Source organism: Rhinolophus sinicus, chromosome 1 (assembly GCF_057876585.1).
Source record: "Rhinolophus sinicus isolate RSI-liver-muscle chromosome 1, RSI-T2T, whole genome shotgun sequence".
NCBI lineage: Eukaryota > Metazoa > Chordata > Mammalia > Chiroptera > Rhinolophidae > Rhinolophus > Rhinolophus sinicus.
This window is the reverse complement of record NC_142501.1, coordinates 104,401,364-104,422,537: the sequence shown is the minus strand read 5'-3', so window position 1 is coordinate 104,422,537 and position 21,174 is coordinate 104,401,364. Positions and strand designations below refer to the sequence as shown.

The following is a 21,174-nucleotide window of genomic DNA, read 5'->3' as shown; positions in this document are numbered from 1 at the left end:
TCCATTTATAGATTTGTGTTAAGGCGAAGTTCATTCATTTTCATTGATGTATCACATTCCATTACATGACTATACCAGATTTTATTCAGTTCACTCTTGACAGATGCTTGCATTGTTTTCAGTTCATCTAGTGATTCTTAAAAGTGTGTGTACAGGCATGAATGAGTAGGGGCAACCTTGTGGCAGACTTTTACCAAATATTTGTTAGATGAATAAGTGAATAATAGTATGGGGGATTAGGGCATGTTTTGGGGGCCAATAAACAAGGATGGGCAGGTAGCACACATTTTCAGAAAATTATTGTGTGTGCTCTGCAGTGGGAAAGCCTTGTAGGTATGTTCAGTTTAGATTTTGGTCAGTAATTGGGGAGTAGTTCAGGAGAATGGTGTTGTGTAGGAATGGTCATCTACCACACTTGAGAAGTAGATCTGTGTTTCTCCCAGATGTATGCTTAAGGTTTTCCCTGTTTAGACCAAGTAAATAGGAAATTTTTCATGAAAAAAATGGAAGGAAAAGTGGTAATTCCATTTCTTTTATTCTGCAGGAATTCTTTGTGGTTGTATACTAACCTGTTAATTTATACCCTGGCTCTGTACAAAAAAAATGATTTTCATTAGATTAACAGTTTAAATAAATACTTGATAGACCATTCTTTCTCATTTTTATAGCTCATCGTTGGGATTGATCTCAGTTCCTGCTTTCCTTGCTGTTCTTGATCCAGGATTGTGATCACTTGATTGGCTTATATTCACTCTTGCGAAAAAGACAGTGTACTGGTTTCTGTCACAGGCATCATCAGCCCCAGTGGCAACTGCTTCCCAAACGCTTCAGACATCATGTGTACAGGGGTTGGTGCGGAATCCGGTACAGGGTTGAGCCTCGTCTTCATCCCTTCACTGGTGCCTTCTCTCTCCTGAGTTCCCGAGGTCCTAAGCACTTCCTTTCCAGGATTTCTCCCTCTTGTCTATTAGCTGTTTACTACCCTTTCTACTTTGTGGTCCCATAGATATCTCCAGCTCAGCTCTCCAATGCAGTGGTCAAGCTGAATTCACCATTTTCTCCTCCATGCATTATACTAAGTGAAATAAGTCAGAGGGAAAGACGAGTACATGTAGCTTCCACTTTTCAAAAGCTTGTGTTATGCCACTTCGCTCTTCTGAAAAGCCTACGTTAGTACGTGTTGTGCTAACTGAAAGACTCCAAAGAGGATTTCCACTTTATGAAAAAAGGCAAAAAGCAGAAATAGCGTTCAGCGTTTGTGTTGCAGCCATTATAGAGGCAGCACGCACCCCAAGCAGCGAGAGTGGTGGCCACGCTCCTTCCCTGGGAACTACACTCAGTATCCAGCATCAGGCCGCCATAGCTGTGAACTGTGTCTGTGAGCGTCTGTGCTTTTATCTGGATTTAGGCCAAGTGCATCGGTTAGCAAGACGTGTCCGAAGGTATCACAAAACCCAAGAGAGCTCGTAAGAGTGTTATGCTCAGGGTAAAACTGGGTGCAATTAAGCATATTTGGTATGATTTAATAGGTTATTTTTTGGGTCTGAGAACATCACAAAATTTTCCATACAAAGTAATGGTAGTTGCTTCTTTGCTTTATGCCATTGCGGCTTACAAAAGGTTTCATAGGAACTCTACTTTAGAATAGCAGGGGAAACCTGTGCTTATGATTTCACTTATATGTGGAATCTGAAAAACAATACAATACAAAACAAAACAAAGTAAAAAAACCAAGCTCCTAGATACAGGGAGCAGATTGTTAGTTGCTAGAGGGTGGGGGTAGAAAAAATGTGTCAAAAGGTACAAACTCCTCGTTATAAAATAAATAAGTCATGGGGATGTAATGTACAGCATGGTGACTATAGTTAATAATACTGTATTGCATATTTGAAAATTGCTATGACTATAGATCTTAAAAGTTCTCATCACAAGAAAAAGAGTTGTAACTATGTGATGATAAATGTTAACTAAGACCTACTGTGCTAATCATTTCATAGTGTATACAAATATCAAACCATTATATTGTACACCTGAACATAATATAAGGTTATATGTCAGTTATACCTCAAATTTAAAAATTTTTATTAAAAAAATTCTGTTTTGTGTTGATTTACTAAACAGGCTTGGTTAGGCTTGCTATTCAACAACTCAGTTTGAAATAAAGGAAAGAGAATATTAAAGGAAAAAATGCAAATTTAGTAAGATCTTATTCTAGTTTAGACTAGAAATTCTAGTTCAGATTTAATATAAGTATGTAAAATATCTTTATTATTTCTGCTAAGTTATAATTTAACACTAGAGCTCAGAGAAAGTGTAGCTGTTGATGTACAGGAGGTATCTAAACATTACAGTTTCATAGCATCTTTTTAGTGCTTCTGTTCAGGTTAAATGCTTTGATATACCCTGTTTATTTAAATCATTCAGCTTGTCCAGGCCTGATGAAAGGAATTAAATGATGTCAAGACAGGGCATTGAAGACACACCTTGTTTCTTCACTATTATTAGAGGCCTGAAGGGAAATCTTTGAGGACTTTAGTCGTGTGTCAGAATTGAGCATTATTGAGGAGGTCTTAGCATTTGAGAGAGGGGGGAATTGGATGATTTTTTTTTTTTTCTTTCACATGCCAGAGAGTTTTGCAATTCTGGTTTCATGTTGAGGGCAGAGTGAGTTGGAGGAAAAGCAGAATAACAACAGTAGTTGTTCAAAATACTAGTTCATAACAGCGGATTTTTACACCAAATTATAATGTTCATAATATTTTTTTGTCTTAATCATTTTATGTAGAACTTTATCAAATTCATACTAATATCCACTGAATACTAATGCTAGCCTAGCACTCTATTCATAAAGCTAGAATTTTAAACTATGTGAATAAGGATTAAAGACATTAAGGAAAACAAGAACGTATCTAAGAGAAATGCAGGCCATGAAGTCGAGGCCAGAATTATATCTGACATTTTTATTTGTTTGTCCTTCTTTTGTGCAGGGAAAAAGGAGATGATCTGTTTTGAATACCCAGTGTTTTGTTTTTTTAACATAAAGGCTGTAAGAGAATTAATAGAGGGGATTGTCAGAGAATCAGAACACATCTCCACATTTGTGTCCAAAGGGTTATTCAATCTGCTTACAGGTTGACAGACAGGAAGTCTTGGAGACAGTATGCAAATTCCAAGTTGCAATGCATTATTAAAATGCATAAAACCTTCTAACTGTAGGAATGTAGTGGTAAACCATTAAACCATAGATACTTTGGTGTATTTACCCGAAATGCAGGGAAAGCCATGCTTCCCTTTGTAGCCATGGAATTTGTCTTCTTAAATAGGACCTCATTTTTATGGGTTTTTTCCTGATAGTAAGCTCCCAGTAAAAATTTATAATACAAATAATTGAGAACCATTCCTGCCATGTTTCATACTTTTCTCTTTCCAAAAATGCTGAGTCACAAAATAAAATATTCAATTATCAAATATTGAAGATGAGGCCAAGAAGCTCCGACAGCTGAAACAATTGTCAAAAATAGAAAAGGCTTCAGATAAAATTTTTAAAAACTTAAAAAGTGTTTGGCATTTCATTTTTATTCCATTTTTGTTGTTTTCTTCCATGAAGAAAATCTGTCTCCTAGTGGTACTAGATCTTGTCTCTTCACCCATACTTATTGCTTCCTTCAATGCCTAGCATGTTTTGTTAATGGGTAACTTGAAGAGTACTCCTAGATCTTCAGGAAATCAGTGGGGTATATAGTAAGATATTATACACAATCTAATTGTCCCTCTCCTACAGCTAGCTCCAAAAAAAAAAGTCAGATTTATTTGGTTTTAGATGGAGTTTAGACTATGGAAAGAGATCAGGCTTAGGGTCTGTTTCTGCTGTTTAGTCATATGCATGGCTCTCGAATTCTCTGTTTCTTCCCCTACAAAGTGTGAAAAATAACTACCTAAGTCATAGGGTTGTTTGGAAGAGTCAATAAATAATGTGTGCAAAACACTTTGTAGTATGTCCAGAATATCATGAGTGTTCAGTGTATGGTTTAAAAGAAAAAAAAACAACAACATCCCTGCATGTGTGGATTCTGTGTTCTGTACCTTTCTTATCCTTTGGGTGTTTTAGTCGCCTCAGGGCCACTGTGGAATATGCGTGGCATTAAGGATGGCAGTCGACCTGCATGCAGTGGGGGCAGCATCTAGAAATGGATGCTCTTCCGCCCAGAGTTAATGGGTTCCAAATGGCCAGAGGAGGGGCTACACAGAGAACAGGAAATTGACATGATTTTGGAAGAATTTTTTCTTTACATGCTTTTTCTTTTTTTTTTTTTTAAACAGTGCCTTTGAAGATGAGGCCAAGAAGCTCCGACAGCTGAAACTAGATAATCAGGTGAAGCAGAGTCCCCTCTTTTGCAATAAGTGGAGAGCTATACTGACCGGGATGCCGATCGTCGTGACTCTGAAATCTTGGCAGGGTTATGGAAGGAAGACTGGAAAGGAAAAGGCTCTGTCGTTACTCACTAAACAGTGTCTGGAGTTAGTATTTGCTGGGCCAAGGCCCTGGGCTTGGCAAGCCCAAAGTGCTTTGAGGACATCAGCAATAAAACTGGCCTTGGATTTATAATCACTGAAAATTCTTGGCACCTTTCATAAGAATTAGAAAAATGTTAACATTGTAATTCTACGTAGTTATTTGGCTCTGCTGCCTTAAATACCTCTCTACACTGTAATTTCACTGAACTACAAGTTTTCTTATCCTAATGTGCTGTCTGAACACGCTGCCCTGCTGTTTAAAAACTTCCATTGTCTACAGGATAATTTTCTTCACGACACTGGTCCCAATTTTAGCTACACATCTTAAAAGATTTTTTTGCAATGATTGGATTTATGTTTGTTTCCTCAACTAGACTAAGTTCCATGAAAACAGAAACAAGTCTATGATGACTATTTTATCAGAAGTTTCTAGCATAAGGCTGGGCACGTAATAATCCTTCATTAAATATTTGAGTGAACGAAGGGATAAATGAAGAGTTCTGTATTGTCACAGGCTATGATCATCATGATTAGTCCGTTAGAACCTGTACCCAAAGTAGCATATTTGCTGTTCCAATGGGTGTTTTTTATTTTAATTCAGGAAATTCTATAGCTCTAGGCTACCTATTTAGGACCATTAACAGTCATAGTGTCTGCACTCCATAGGTGACTAAAAATACCTCTCAAGTTTTGTCTTGCTTCTTTATGTTGCTGTTGTAATTAATAATGGGAATTCTAGCGTAATAAATTACTTTGAAGGAGGAATCATTAATACGAGGGAAGAGGTCTGGGCAGAGCATTCGGGGATGTGCGGAGCAGCGCCCCCACAGCTGGGTGAGGTGGGGAGGAGGGATGGGAACGCCAGGACCACCCCTGGAACCACACAGGCACTTGTGCTCCTGTGCGGCTTACCCCGCAGGGCACCTTCCAAGCCCTTCGTGGCAGTGGCACTGCCGTGGGGACTGTCTTCACATCAGGCCACCAGATGATGGGGCGCAGCACCCAGTGGTCCACGGATCACATGTGCAAGCCTGCGCCACGATAGGAGACCTTCTTCGAGGCTGCCGTGATTGGCGGCGGCGTCAGCTGCGCCAGCGTCCTGCTCGCCCAGGGCCTGCTTTATCTGCTGCCTCGCACAGAAGTGCAAGGAAAAGAGCGAACCTCGGTGCCGGATAGTGGCTCCAGCCGCCCAGCTCGGCCTCAGGGGCCTGAATAACGCCAGCAACACGGTGGAAGCCTGGAGCCCTGCCACCTGGCCCAGCTGGGCACACCACAGTCGCAGCTTCAAGGCCACCACAGGACTAGCTAGTGTGGACAAGGTTCCCGGGGCCCCTGGGCTCGGCGCTCTGAATTCTCCCCAAGCCCTGGTGACAGTGCACACGGCAGACCTTGCCTGCTTCGGGCTGCGGCAGTACCTACCCATCCTACCATCCACCCCAGGAGGGCCAGGCCCATCCCACCAGCCTGTCACCTGCCTCGCCATGTGTGTCCAGCTCCAGATTGATCAGTGAAATCCATTTCCAGGTTTAGGGATCCTTCAGGGCACCCTGATGCCCAAGGCTGAGGTCCACAACTGGGGTGACCTGTCCCCAGGGGAGCACGACTATAGCAGTTTTTTTTTCCTTTCATAACCAAGATTTTATTGGTGATTTTGAGGATAAGTACACAGACATTTCAATTTGTACACAATTCTTAATGTACGTACCAAAAACCTCAAATGTCATATAGTTGTGATTCTTTTTCTAAAGTTATTCCATTGACTTTCCAGCTTACAATTTGGAGGCTAATTTTCCTTAGTAGAATATCAAGTACCAATACCTTCAAATGTTGATACGCTGTTATATCAAAGTCCTGCTAATTCACAATTTAATATCATATACATGACATACTCAAATTTTCAATCTTTCACAGCACATTAACAAAATGATTAGGGAAAACTGGACTGCCACGACCAAAGATGGTACAGAGTGCGCAAAATCATGACAGGGAGAGTAAAGATCAAGGAGTGGTTTTGTTTAGGAAATAATTCTACCAAAAACAGGAATAGAAGTAATTCAAAATGTTCAAGACCTGTTAAATGCATGACTGACACCAAATGACCACTTAATAGGCTCTGTATTATAGGATATAAAAACTGCCTCCATATGGAATGTTAAGCTGACACCCAAGACAATCAAAGCCTCCCATATTCAATATCCCACTGTTTTCTGGTTGTACCAAAAAATAAACAACCAGCACATGATTTCACCTCTTTAAAAAAAGCATTGACACTTAAAAAATGGGATGAGGTGGAATTCCCTACTTCTTAAAAACGTTTCTAGAGCTACTTGCATTTACAAACTAGTTGATAGAAATCTTCCTCTGGATTGTAGAAGCAGGGAGACGGGGATCACTGATAAGACGTGCTGTGATATTAATCTGCCTTGGCTTCTTTCTCTCCTGCTTCCTCAGAGGCGGACTCGCCTCATTTTTATTTTCTCCGTTTTCTGCAGGTAAATCTTTAGTTTCTGGGTGAGCCACGTAGGCCTGTTTTCCCTTTGCTCCACTTTCCCCTTTTGTTTGCACTTTTTTGTCTGCAGATTTATCCTTTCCTGCCGCCTTGTTGGGCTTCGTTTCCACTTTTGCAGGAGCAGGTTTAGCGGACAACCTCGCCTATCTCCTGTGGGCTCCTCCTCCGCTACTTTCGCAGCCGAGTTGACCTTCCTCTTGGGCAGCGTGGCGGCGGAGCGGGCGTGCCGGGTGCCTGCGGGGCGGGCGTGCCGGGTGCCTGCGGGCCGCAGCGCCGAGGGCCGTGGCGGAGCTGGACTGCCTGGCAGCCGCTGCTCCTCCCTATAGCAGTTTTTATGGCTTGAAACCACTGCTAAGTTAATGTACCAGCCGCTGCCCCCCTCCGACTGGCTTCCTTTAAAGAGACCGGGAACATTTTAAGCAAGTCTAGTTTTTCATGGCAGAGTAGGAAAACTGCAAGACACTTCCCAGCAATTACAGATGGCTGCCTTTGCCCCTCCCTACGCGGAGGCGCTGCCTCTAAGTGGGGAACCAGCTAGGGTTCTGCGTCTGTCGTGTTGGTGGGGGGGGTGAAATCAACAGTTCTTGCTAGTACCGGAAAAAGTAAATAAAACGGAAGAAACTAATCTTCCTCGGATCATGATTTTATATATGAGTGTATGTTTATTCCTCCCACAAAGATCGGGATAATTGTGATGAGCCCTTACTTTCACATTCCATTGCATAGCAAACTAAGGAGGAATAACCACAAAGCTTTAGATCTGAGTTTGATTTAGTTTTATAAGGCTAAATGGTGCATCCCTTGTTGACACTAAATGAAATCTATGGTCACTTAGCCAATTAAGGATAGAAGACATACGTTTTTGAGTTTTGTGTCATTTCTGAACTTTGTATGTAGATATATTTTCTGGATTTTTAAAGAAGATCGCCCAAATATTTTATACTTTTTATTCTTTTCAGTGAGAATGCTACATGTGGTATGTACGTAGTATAAATATTGGAATTTTGTGAGCCTTTTTATAGCACAAATATTTTTAAATTATGTTTTTTAATAATAATATATATGGTAAGAATTCAAATAATACAAAAAGGTATTTGATCAAAAATCCCCCCCCGCCCCCGCTTGGCTCAGTTCTTTGCTAGAGGCTGTCACTGATTTCTAATTTTTCTTTACGGAGACAGTCAATGAATATAAAGACATACAATTTTATTGGATTGTTTTGTATTTGAGAAAAATCGCTTTGGCATTAAGATATATAAATTTTGGCGCTAAATAGTATATGAGAATACTGTCAGCGCCCCAAATGCTACCATGTGCATAAGGAGGAGGTTCCTCAGCAGGGCTAAGGGGCTGTCCGCACATACGAGCCTGAAGCAAGACAGGCGGCTCAGGAGGTAAACAGCTGGGAAACAGAAGATTTTGGTTCCAGTGCTTCCAGCTCTGCCACTAATTAGCTGTGTGAATTTAGATGAGATCCTCAAACTCGATGGGCCCCAGTTATTTCATCTCTAAAGTGAGATGAAGCTGGATAAAGTAATAGAATGGTAAAAAGGATCTTGGAGTATGGCAGTTGGAGAGAGCTGGCATACAGGTAGGTGGAGGGAAGCCAGTGCCTTGGTGGGAGGCTCCCAGTCCAGGGTATGCTTACCCATCTGAGGAATATCGTGTGCTCCCACCAGTGACAGTGGCTTACTCTGGCTGTGATTGTCTGGCAGTGCTTTTGAACAGCTTTACGGAGATATACTTTACATACTATAAATATGCACCCATATTTATGGGTGAAAAGGCTTATGCGTGTTGTAGCATATATTAGTACTTCATTCCATTTTGTGCACATACCACATTTTCTTTATCCATTCATCAGTTGATGCACATTTGGGTTGTTTCTACTTTTTGGCTCTTACCGGTAATGCTGCTTTGAACATTTGTGTACAAGTTTTTGTGTAGAGATGCTTTAATTTCGCTCAGGTAGCAGACCTAAGTATAGGTATACCACGGTATACCTAATATACCTTGGGTAATAGGAGTGAGATTGCTGGGTCATATGGCAACTCTATGTTTAACATTTTAGGGAACTGCCAGACTGTTTTTCAAAGGCACTGAACTATTTTACATTCCCATAAGCAATGTATGAGGCTTCCAGTTTCTCCACATCCTTGCTGATACTTATTATTGCCTGTCTTTGATTATAGCCATTTTAGTGAACATGAAGCAATATCTTATTATAGTCTTGATTTGCATTTCCCTAATGACTAATGATGTTGAGCATTTTTTAAAATACTTAGTGACCATTTGTATGTCCTCTTTGGAGAAATATCCATCCAAATCCTTTGGCTGTTTTTAAATTGGGTTATTGTCTTTTTGTTGTTGAGTTGTAAGAGTTCTTTACATAGTCTAGACCCAAGTTTCTTATCAGAAATATTATTTGTAAATATTTTCTCCAATTCTGTGGGTTGTCTTTTTTTTTTTTTTTTGGAAGGCGCAGCTCACGGTGGCCCATGCGGGGATCTAATTGGGAACTTTGGTGTTATCAGCACCACGCTCTAACCAACTGAGCTAATTGGCCACCCCTTGTGGGTTGTCTTTTTACTTTCTTGATGGTGTCATTTTTAACACAAAAGTTTTAATTTACTTTTTCTTTCGTTGTTTGCACTTTTGGTGTCATATCTAAGAAACCATTGTCTACTCAAAGTTACAAAGACTTGCTCCTATTTTTTCTTCTAAGAGTTTTACACTTTCTCTGATCCGTTTTGAGTTAATTTTTCTATATGGTGTGAGATGCGGGTCCAGCTTCGTTCTTTTGCATATCCAGTTGTCCCACCACCGTTCATTGAAGAGCTATTCTTTCCCATGGAGTACATTTTGCCTTTGTTTTTACTGGTTTCACTAGGGTGCTCATATTTTCAGGATATGTGGACACCATAGCTGGCTATAGAATGTAAAGATTTTCAGACTCTTGTAGTGATGTTACTCCAATATGGATACACATTAGGTAGAAAACATTTATGCCATCTGGTGGACAAAGGATTAAAGTACAACATAGTCCCTCGAGGTCAGGTTGCCCATCTATTTCTACACACCTCTCTGAGATGCAGTGATCAGTGCATTGAATTGGTATTTTAAGAAGTCTGATTTACAACTTTTCCTTTTAGCTTATGATCTCACTTTGTATGCCAGGAAGGCTAGTTATTTGGCGCAGGCTCCCTGGTTACCTGGTCGGGTGCTGTAGGTGTGTCCCTTGTGTGGCCGTATGTGCCCTCCTGACGTAGACTTTCGGTTGCTGACTGACTCTCGGGCTGCTTGGTTGTGAGGCCTGGCCGTGATGACAGTGGAGGAGCTGCTGTGCAGGGGCTGGCCCTGCAGAGCAGGAGTCACTGTAGCAGGGCCCTGGTGCCTGCCCAGTCTGCCTACTGGTGTGTCATCCTCAGAGGCGCTCGAGTGGTGCTCTGGCTCTGTCTGAAGCTGGCCACCCAGTGTGTCAGCCCCGGGGCCCCGCTGCAGGTCAACTTCAGCCTGGGGCCACCTGGCATGAACCACAAAGCAATCCACAGATGGTTGTCACCTGCGTTGGGCTTGGAGGTGCCTCGAGAGGCCATCTCTGAACCAAGGCCGGCTGCCACTAGTGCTGGGCTTGGGGCTGCTTAGCAAGAGGCACAGGGCACACCACAGCCAGATGCTGCTGCTTTGGGTTTTGTGAACCTTTGAGCGATTTTAGGGAAGTCCACAGCATGAGTCAAGACAGGTCATTTGTATGGAAAAGCCACTTGAGTGGGCTTGGGTGGGCCCGAACGTTAGATGGGGTGGGATCTCAGGGAATTATCAGGTCAGGGGAGCCAAGTTGATGAAGACTCAGATATGATGGCCGCCTGCATCTGCTCACTGGAAGGGGCTAGGGTTCACAAAGAAACAGTGGATTCTGCCAGCATTTTTGTCTGAGAGAAAGCTGCCCCTCTCGCCTTTGTCCTGAAGCCAGACAAGTTCCTCCCTGAATGTCCCTGGCAACTTTCAAGCTGCTGCCCCAGCACTGGAGCTCAGAGCTAGTAAGTCTGTGCGTGGTCCCTGGGAACGCCTGGGACTCCAGCCGCCCTCCGTCTCCCTCAGCTACGCTCTCCACTGGTTTTCACAACCAGAAGTTGTAGGGACTTCTCTTCCCAGCACTGGAACCCTGGGCTGGAGAACCTGGTGTGGGCTGGGACCCCTTGCTCCTCTGGGGGACCTCTGCAGCCGAGATATCCTTTCTGATTTTTAATCATCACACATAACGTCTCTGTCCCTCCTACCAGTCTTGAGTATGACCTTAGTTATAGGACTTCCGTTCAGCTAGACTTCAGGCGATTCTCAGTGATGGTTTTGTAGTTTAGTTGTAGTTTTGATGGGGTCATGAGAAGGGGCAAGCACAGCGTTTATCTGCTCTGCCATCTTGACTGGAAATCTAATTATTTTATTGAACTAAGCCCTTTGATGGAAACTCCCCCGTCTCCCCCATCTAATCTCCTTTATTTCCTCGTTTATTTTGGCATCACCATTTGATATTTTGCCCTCAGGATAGTAGGGCATATTATGGGATTCTGCAGAAGATGGATTCTTTGACTTATTGTTCAATTTCAAGGAAATTGGGAAATGGAAGCTTTATTTTATGTGGCACTTAGAGCTCTGAAGGCCACATATTTTAATTGCATATGAAGGCATTGGTTCACTTCCTGACTTCCCTGACTGTCCCCTGGGTTCGTAAGGAGTCCTTTGTTTATGCAGCCTCGTTTAAAGCACTCTTAGCTTTTTAGGGAAGGTACAACATAAATGAAATATGAGTTGACATTGTTACATTGAAATTTAATTAGCACCCCTTTTCTCCCCCATCCATGTTATGTGAGGGTGATTAGAATGTTAAATCAGGTGACAGTTTTCACCAAATTGCAGTTTGCCCATGTGTAAAGTTTAAATCTAGTTGTTTTTTCCCCTAAAGTTGTCAATAAAAGTGAGTTTGGTGTTGAAGGTGATAGAGAGAGTCTTCACCAGAGCATTGTGGCCAAGAATCTGGTTGGCCTTCACAGGTCTGAGAAGGTGGTTTTGTCAGTGAGCCTAGCTATAACATGGGACGTCTAGCTCTTTGGCTCCCCTCTTCTAGACCGCAAGCAGAATTATCCTTTGGCACAAACCGCACTAGTCTAACTCACAACAGTCTGTTATGAGAACTCTAACTCTTCCAGCATGCGTTCGTCTCCACGTAATTCTCCGTTCTTTGGAATATGATGCGTAAGAAGTTAAATTGAAAATTAGAAGTGTGGTTGGTAAGCAAAGAATCAGAGGAAACAAAATTAGATAGTGCTCAGGGACAGTTCCTCAAGGCCCTGAACAAGCCTGATAGGCTTTTTTGTGCTCAAAGGGAGTAAGATCCCTGAGTAAACAGCATGCTCTTGTCTACCAGGTTCAGCATTTCCTGTCTTGGACAGGCTGGATAAACTCTGTCAGGTTCTAGCTCTTTGGTTCCCCTTTTCTAGACCCCAAGCAGAATACTCCTTTTCTACAGAATGTTTCTTCTTTTCATATGTTAATAAAATGGACTAGCTGTAGCTTGTGTTTTTGTTTCCTCAATTGTTTCACAGTTATGAGACTATGTGAAACGAAATACCTGTGGCCATGTAGATAAGATGTGGCAGTTTCTCATGTCTTTATACTTCATATTTACCATCTCTTCATGCAGGTTTCTTCTTACCCATTATACCAGACTCCTTAGTTTCTAGAAGAACCTTATCAGCAAGTTCTGTGGGGAGGACCTCACTATAATCTCCTGTGTATTTAGTGTCCCTGGTACATTAAGTTCTATCTATTCATATTAATTCATGAATCTCAAAATAATCTCAAAAACCCCTATGATTCCTTCCCAACTTGCTCTAAGTTCTCTCTTTATTCTTGATGGTATAGTCCATTTTTGGCACATTATCTTAGCTCCCCAGTCTTTTTCTTAATACAGTAAGTCCTCACTTAATGTTGTTGGTAGGTTCTGTGACTTCAAGTGAAGCAATGTATAGCAAAACTATTTTTACCATACTATTTTTACTCTTGATATAAACAAGAGTAAAATTGCTATGTATCCCATCAACATTATAACTAAATGATATTGAATGAAACGATGTTGTTCGAGGACCTACTGTAAACAAAGGTGAGAGGATAAAAATAGTTCTATTTCTTCTTTGTCTTCTGAATAATATCTGTGAGCTTTCATCAGTCTAGTTCAGGAAAAGCACATTTCCTTTTCTACCCATAGTCTTACCTCTTGGAGTAACTCTTCTTGTTAGTGGCACTTTTTAAAAGCAATATTAATGGAAAAAAGTAAATAGATGGCTTTTTGTCTAGGAAACAGTAAAGTAGGGTATAATATATTTACTTTTAAATCACGGCTTAATTTTTTAGCTTGGGACTTGGTATTTTCCTATTCTGAGATATCCCAGATTCATAATAAGTTCTGTATTATAAGCTCGTATTTGCCAAAGCTTAAAAATAGTATCTGGCGATACCAAGATGGTGCAGTAGGTAAACACTGCCTTTGTCCTTACCTTCTCTCACGACCACATCGAAATTACAGCTAATCTACATTATTGAGGGTCGCCTAAAATCTTGCTCAACTGAAGCCCTTTAACTAAGGACTTGCAGAAGAAGCCACCCCCAGACTGGTCGAAGGAGCAGAGATGCGTGTGACCATTAAAGATCGGGAGGGGTATTTAGGCTGTGGGGGGACATCGTGCCCTAGTGATTCGAGACACACCCAAGCCACTTCCAGTGGCTTTTTCATACAAACTTTCTGCCTTAGCTCCTGCTGAAGGGTCTCTCAAAGGTTCTCAGAACCCAGACAAGCAGCATCTGCTTGAGCATATCCTGTAGCTCTAGCTGAGCAACCCTAAGCTGGCACTAGCGGCAGCCGGCCTTGGTTCACAGCTTGGCCTTTCAAGGCACTTCCAAGCATAGCACAGGCAGCAGCCATCTGCGGATTTCTTTGTGGCTCCTGCCTGGTGGCCTCGGGTGGGGGAAGGGCTGTGGCTGAACTTGACCTACAACAGATCCCCTCCAAGGTGGTCCTGGGGCTGGTACCCCCCACTAGCCAGCTTCAAAATGAGCTGGAGCATCACCCAGCCGCCTCCAAGGATGACACACCCAAGGGGCGTATTGGGCAGGTACCAGAGTCCTGCTGGGCTGATCCTGCTCCATAGGATCAGCCCCTGCACAACAACTCTCCCCCTGTAGTCAAGGCCAGTCCTCACAACCAGTGAGCCCAGGGTCAGCCCCTCACATTGATGTGCAGTTATCAACCAAGGCTCAACTACAAGGGGAGGGCACACACAACCCATACAAGGGACACACCTGGAGCGCGTGGTTCAGGTGACCAGAAAGACTGTGCCACTGAACCCCACAGCACACCTACTATGTAAGGCCACTCTACTAAGACCAGAAGACATAGCAGCCCTACCTAATCATAGAAACAAACAGGGAGGCAGCCAAAATGGGGAGACAAAGAAACATGTCCCAAATAAAAGAACAGAACAAAGCTCCAGAAAAAGAACTAAACAAAATGGAGATAAGCAATCTATCAGATGCAGAGTTCCAAACACTGGTTATAAGAATGCTCAGTGATCTCTGGGAGAACTTCAGCAGAGAGATAAGGAGCATAAAATTGGAGATGGAGGGGCGGCCGGATGGCTCAGTTGGTTAGAGCGCGAGCTCTCAACAATAAGGTTGCTGGTTCAATTCCTGCATGGGATGGTGGGCTGTGCCCCCTGCAACTAAAGAATGAAAATGGCAACTGGACCTGGAACTGAGCTGTACCCTCCACAACTATATTGAAGGACAATGACTTGGAGCTGATGGCCCTTGGGGAAACACACTGTTCCCCAATAAAAATATTTTAAAAACAGGGAGATGGAAAACATGAAAAAGAAACACTCAGAAATAAAGGCTACAATAATGGAAATGAAGCATATACAAGGTCTGACATTTAAGTTTGTGAACTTGCCACTGTGCGCTTACATTGACAGCACTGTACATACAGCTCAGTAAGATTTCATAACCTTGGTAAATCAGTGTCTTACAGTGTGTTTGTGTTGACGTGTGGTGGTGTCTTGCTGAGTAACATTCATTATTATTGTTGCATGTTTTTGTGTGCTGTTAAAAGAATGAGCTTGAATTAGAGCAAGAAACAAACATTGAATTTCTTCTTAAACTTGCCAAGAGTGGAAGTGAAATCAGGAACATGTTAGTCCAAGTTTATGGGGATAATGCCATGAAGAAAACAGCAGTGTACAAGTGGATTAAACATTTTTCTGAGGGAAGAGAACAAGTTACTGATGAAGAGCAGTCAGGGCAGCCAGTAACGAGCACAACTGATGAAGACGTTGCAAAAATTTGTCAAATTGTGCATCAAAATCGTCGACTGACTGTGAGTAGCATAGCAGACCAAGTAAACGTTGATAGAGAAACAGTTAGGAAAATCTTAACTGAAAATCTTGGCACCAGAAACGTGTGTGCAAAAATGGTTCCGAAGGAGCTCACCAATGAACAAAACAAAGGAGAGTTGACGTTTGTCAAGACATTTTGGAGAGGCAAAACGGTGTTTTGGGCTATGCTTTCACTGGTGATGAAACATGGGTGTACCAATATGACCCTGAAACAAAGCATCAAAGTGCACAATGGAAGTCAGCCAATTCACTACCAAAAAAGTTCTGCCAGCCCAAATCAGAGTCAAAACGATGTTTTGATATCAGAGGGATTATTCATTATGAATTAGTACCAGTTGGACAAACAGTTAACCAAGTTTACTATTTGGAAGTGCTGAAAAGCCTGCGTGAAAAAGTTAAGATAAAAATGACCTGAACTTTTCTCCAACAATTCATGACTCTTGCATCACGACAATGCACCAGCTTACGTGGCACTGTCTATGAGGGAGTTTTTAGCCAGTAAACAAATAACTGTATTGGAACACCCTCCTTACTCACCTGATCTGGTCCCCAATGACTTATTTCTTTACATGAAGATGAAGGAAAGATTGAAAGGAAGACATTTTGGTGACTGACATTCAGGACATCAAAGGTAATACAACGATAGTTCTGATGGCCATTGCAGAGAAAGAGTTCCAGAATTGCCTTGAAGGGTGGACTAGGCACTGGCGTTGGTGCATAACTTCCCAAGTGGAGTACTTCGAAGGTGACCGTAGTGATATTCAACAATGAAATATGTAGCACTTTTTCTAAGATGAGTTCGCGAACTTAATTGTCAGAACTCGTATTACAGGGAATCAGCAGTAGATTAGACTAAGCAGAAGATCCAACCAGCGATGTAGAAGATAAGGTAGCAGAAAACACCCAACTAGAACAGCAAAAAGAAAAAAGAATCCAAAAAATTGAGGAGCGTTTAAGGGACCTCTGGGACAACATCAAGCGTACCAACATTTGCATTATAAGGGTATCAGAAGGAGAAGGGAGAGAGCAAGAAATTGAAAACCTATCTGAAGAAATAATGACAGAAAACTTCCTTAACCTGGTGAAGGAAATAGACATACAAGCCCAGGAAGCACAGAGTCCCAAACAAGATAAATCCAAAGAGGCCAACACCAAGACTCATCATAATTAAAATGCCAAAGGTTAAAGACAGAGAATCTTAAAAGCAGCAAGAGAAAAGCAGTTAGTTTTCTACAAGGGAGCCCCCATAAGACTGTCAGCTGATTTCTCAACAGAAACTTTGCAGGCAAGAAGGGATTGGCAGGAAATATTCCAAGTGATGAAAAGCAACGACCTACAATCAATATTACTCTCCTAGCAAATCTATAATTTAGAATTGAAAGACAGATAAGGAACTTCTCAGACAAGAAAAAGCTGAAGGAGTTCATCACCACCAAACCAATATTACAAAGACTCTTAGAGGGACTTCTTTAAGATGGGAGGGGGGTTAAGGGTGGCTGAAAGGGGAAGGGATTGAGAAGTTGGTTGGTATACAGTTGTCATGGGAATGCAGGGTATAGCTTAAGGAATATAGTGAATAATATTGTAATAACTATATATGGTGCCAGATAGGTTCTAGATCTATCAGGGTGATAGATGGGAATGGGGTTGGGGGCGGGGTGAAAAAGCTGAAGGCATTAAGAAATACAAATTGATAGTTAATACAATAGGGAGAATATAATCAACAGTGTTGTAAAGATCATGTAAGGTGCCAGATGGGCACTGGACTTATCAGGGGATCACGTCATAGACTGTAGATGCCTGATCAATGCGCTATACACCTGAAGCTGAAGTAGAATAACATTGAATGTCAACTATAACTAAATGTATAGGTATATACAGTCGCTGGATATGGAGAACAACATAGGGAAGATAGTCGATGTTATTGTAACAGCCATATAAGATGTCAGAGGGGTAGTAACTTGGGGGGTGAGTTATCACTTTATGAGCGGTTTAAGTGTCTAACTATTATGTTGCTTTGTACACCTGAAACTAATAAAAAAATAATAATATGGAAAAAAATAGTATATCTGTTAGTACCTTCCTTTCTATCTTGTTGGATTTTTTTCTCATAGTCTCTCATGCTCTTTGTCCTGCCTTTTCTTGCTACCATGTTCTATATCTTGGTTTTATCCTTGGAGTTGATTGCTTTCTATTTTGAATGTTCCAGTTGCTACTTTTTTTCCTTTTTTGCCCTTGCCCCTAATTTGTTTGATTTCTAAATATGTAAAAAGGGGCAAGAAAGCAAAGCTTATTGCTCTTTTGCTAATTAAAACATGAAAATATTTGGGGTTAAGAAGATAAGTTTTATTTTTTTCTTTCAATTACAGAAGAAAAATTTAAAAATGTAGAAAACTAGAATAAGGAAAATAATCATGCATATTCTACCACCTAAAGAATATGGTTTTCTGTGTTCCTTTATCTTTTCCCCTGCGCATTTATGTTTACATAGTTTAAACTTGTGATCATGCATTGATAATAGTATCGTAATTACTATATATATTAAATAGACTTGGATCATGATCTCAGCTTGGGTAGGAATGCATTTGTGTCTGTCTCTATATCTATCTATCTATAGATTCATTAAGTATTTATTAATTGAAATGAGTGAATCCTTGCACCTATGTGGGCCTCAATTTTCTCATCTCTTAAGTGGGAAAATTAATTTACAAGAGGTTTTGTAAGGATCAATGAAACACTGTAAATGTAACAGGTAACTAGGACTGGTCATAACTCTCCTGGCTATCATATCACAATATTTTCCTAGAGAGCATTGCTGGAGAAGAGGCAGAGAAAAAAGCGCCTGGAGCCACTCATGGTGCAGCCCAATCCAGAAGCCAGGCTTCGCCGATTAAAGCCAAGAGCTAGTGAGGAGCAGACTCCTTTGGTGGAACCTCAGACCCCTCACAACGATGTCGTCCTGCAGGGTGTGTATTCAGGCAGCATCTCTGACTGCTGGCGTAGTTTTTACAAACCTTAGAGAAAGCAGGAGGCATCTTAGATGGACCAAAGAAACAATAATGGCGTCATTACTAGGCTACCTTCATAAATTATTATAACCAAATTCTGGGTCTTTGAGTTATAATAAAAGCAATGGTCTAATCAGTAGAAGATGCCTTAAATTTTATGTCCATCGGAAAGCTGTTGTTTTAGATGCCAAATGAATTAGTCCAGAATAGCCTATTTGAGGAGATTGTAGTCTTTTTTGTTTTTTTAAGATTTTTATTGGGGAAGGGGAATAGGACTTTATTGGGGAACAGTGTATACTTCCAGGACTTTTTTCCAAGTCAAGTTGTTGTCCTTTCAATCTTAGTTGTGGAGGGTGCCGTTCAGCTTCAAGTTGTTGTCCTTTCAGTCTTAGTTGTGGAGGGCGCAGCTCAGCTCCAAGTCCAGTTGCAGTTGCCAGTTACAGGGGGCACAGCCCACCATCCCTTGCGGGAGTCGAGGAATTGAACTGGCAACCTTGTGGTTGAGAGGATGTGCTCCAACCAACTGAGCCATCCGGGAGGCAGCTCAGCTCAAGGTGCCTTGTTCAATCTTAGTTGCAGGGGGCGCTGCCCACCATCCCTTGCGGGACTCGAGGAGTTGAACCGGCAGCCTTGTGGTTGAGAGCCCACTGGCCCATGTGGGAATCGAACCGGCAGCCTTCGGAGTTAGGAGCACCAGGCTGGCCCAGGAGCTTGTAGTCCTTGATTGTTACATCGTGGCATAGTTAATCTTGAAGCCAGGAGTAGGTAGGGCGCATCCATTCTTCCAATAGGTAGGACTGAAAGGATCATCTGAGATGATTGGGGGTAGAAGGAGGAATAGGGTTAAGAGCCTCTAAATCCATCCCCTAGAGCTATTGGCTTGGACAGGATTTGAATTTTGAAGGACCTGCTTTGTGTCATAGTCTCATTCTTAAGTTTCTAAAGACAATAATATCAAGTACATTTTATTTAAGTAAGAGTCAGAGCACATTAATAAAATGAACGCCGGTCCTGGATTACTCTGTTGACAAATGTACCCGTGGGTGTTAAGGACAGAGAAGTGAAATGCTTTGGGGCTTCTCATTATGTACATCAAACCCACGTAGCTAAATGGTAGGTTATACTTTCTCTTTTTCCTTTTTCTTTCGGCCCGTAGGTATCGACGGCCCAGCTGCTTTCCTGAAGCCAGATGCTCAAGATTCAGAAACCAAACTTCATGTTATCTCAGTTGGCTCTTCTGCTACAGAAGAGGATACGGAAGGAAGTGTTGATGGGGAAAGCAGTTTGGACACTGCTTCCAAGCCAGATCTTCAGGAAATTCTCCAAAAACACGGTGAGGGTTGGTCATAATCTTCAGGCATTTAATCATCTTAGTCATTTATAATCTTTTCCTTTTCTGTCGTTTACATCATTGGTTAATAATCTAGGTGACTCAAAATTGCATATAATGTGGCTTAGGGCTTTACTGAGGTGACAATATTAGGTATCTTTGACATCTGAGAATTGGTTATTGTCAACAATAGTATTTATCCTATTGCTTCAGAAAAATAAGTCAAACATAAAATGAATCAAATGTAAAATATCAGCAGATTAGCTACTACATATGACTATTTCTTTCTTTTTGATATTTTTAGTTCCTGCTCTCTTCCTTTGACAATGTTACCACTTTGCCTCCATTTCACAGTTTTATATTGATCTAGTGGTAAGGGGAGTAGCCAGCTTAATGGGAACACAAATTGGATCAAAATATACTTAAGCTAATACTTTTTCCACTGGAGTCTGCTTTCTGCCAATTGGAGTTACCATTTCCATACATATTCCTGTATATTTCAGAGGCTCCTTTTAGTCTTTTATTCCTTCTTAGAAAAATAACTTTAGAGGAGAAGAAATTGATTGTCTCCTTTTCAGATGAGAAGACTGAAGCCCAATAATGAATAAATATTTATCAGCTGCCTACTTTGTAATAGGTAGGCATTGCTAGGTCCTGGGCTATATGAATCAGGATATTGTACCACAGAATATTAGAATAGATGTACATTCAAACACATGCATATATGAGGTGTGATAAAAAAAAAATAGAGTGAATGCTGTTGCCAAGTGCCATTCAACGGAAAGGCAGGGATCTTCCATATGGGAAGCGGCCCCTCGAACCTTAGTAACAGTGTGTGACAAGTTTCCACTTGTTCGGTGCAGTAAGTTGGGTGTGAGCTAGGGTTGGGAGAAGGTGTGTTTTAAAGTGTGCCATAAATCATCCTCCATCGTGACAACACTCCATGTCACACGTCACTTCTGGTACAGCAATTTCAAATAAAAACATTATGTGTGTCATCATCTACCTTATTCATTGGATCTGGCACCGTGCGACTTCTGGCTCTTTCCCAAAGTCAAAATGATTCAGGACATCGAGGCAGCCACAACAGCGCAACTAAAGACACTCACAAAAGAGGACTTCCAAAACTGCTTCAAAAAGTGGCAAGTACGATGGGATAAATGTGTTCGAAGCAAGGGGGATTAATGGCAATGTGTCTTTTACTATAATTTTTTGAAAATTTAAACATTCACCGTATTTTTTTATCACACCTCATATTCGTTCATTTAGAAAATATGTGCTGAGTATATACTATATATTAGGCATTGTTCTAGGCACTTAGGATATGATAGTAAATAAGGTTCCTGCCGTCATGGAGTGTTTATT

At 41.5% G+C, this 21,174-nt stretch overlaps 1 protein-coding gene and 1 pseudogene across 1 annotated transcript in view; one reads left to right on the top strand and one right to left on the bottom strand.

Moving 5' to 3' along the window:
- The window catches only part of LOC148759140 (tubby-related protein 3-like), a 61,067-nt gene that overhangs the window by 26,048 nt on the left and 13,845 nt on the right, over positions 1-21,174 (top strand). Inside the window, 3 exon segments of the mRNA XM_088802095.1 lie at positions 4,321-4,372; positions 18,278-18,437; positions 19,636-19,812. Of these exon segments, the coding sequence (XP_088658221.1) occupies positions 4,321-4,372; positions 18,278-18,437; positions 19,636-19,812 (389 nt within the window).
- On the bottom strand, positions 6,374-9,524 carry LOC141569551 (non-histone chromosomal protein HMG-14 pseudogene; annotated as a pseudogene).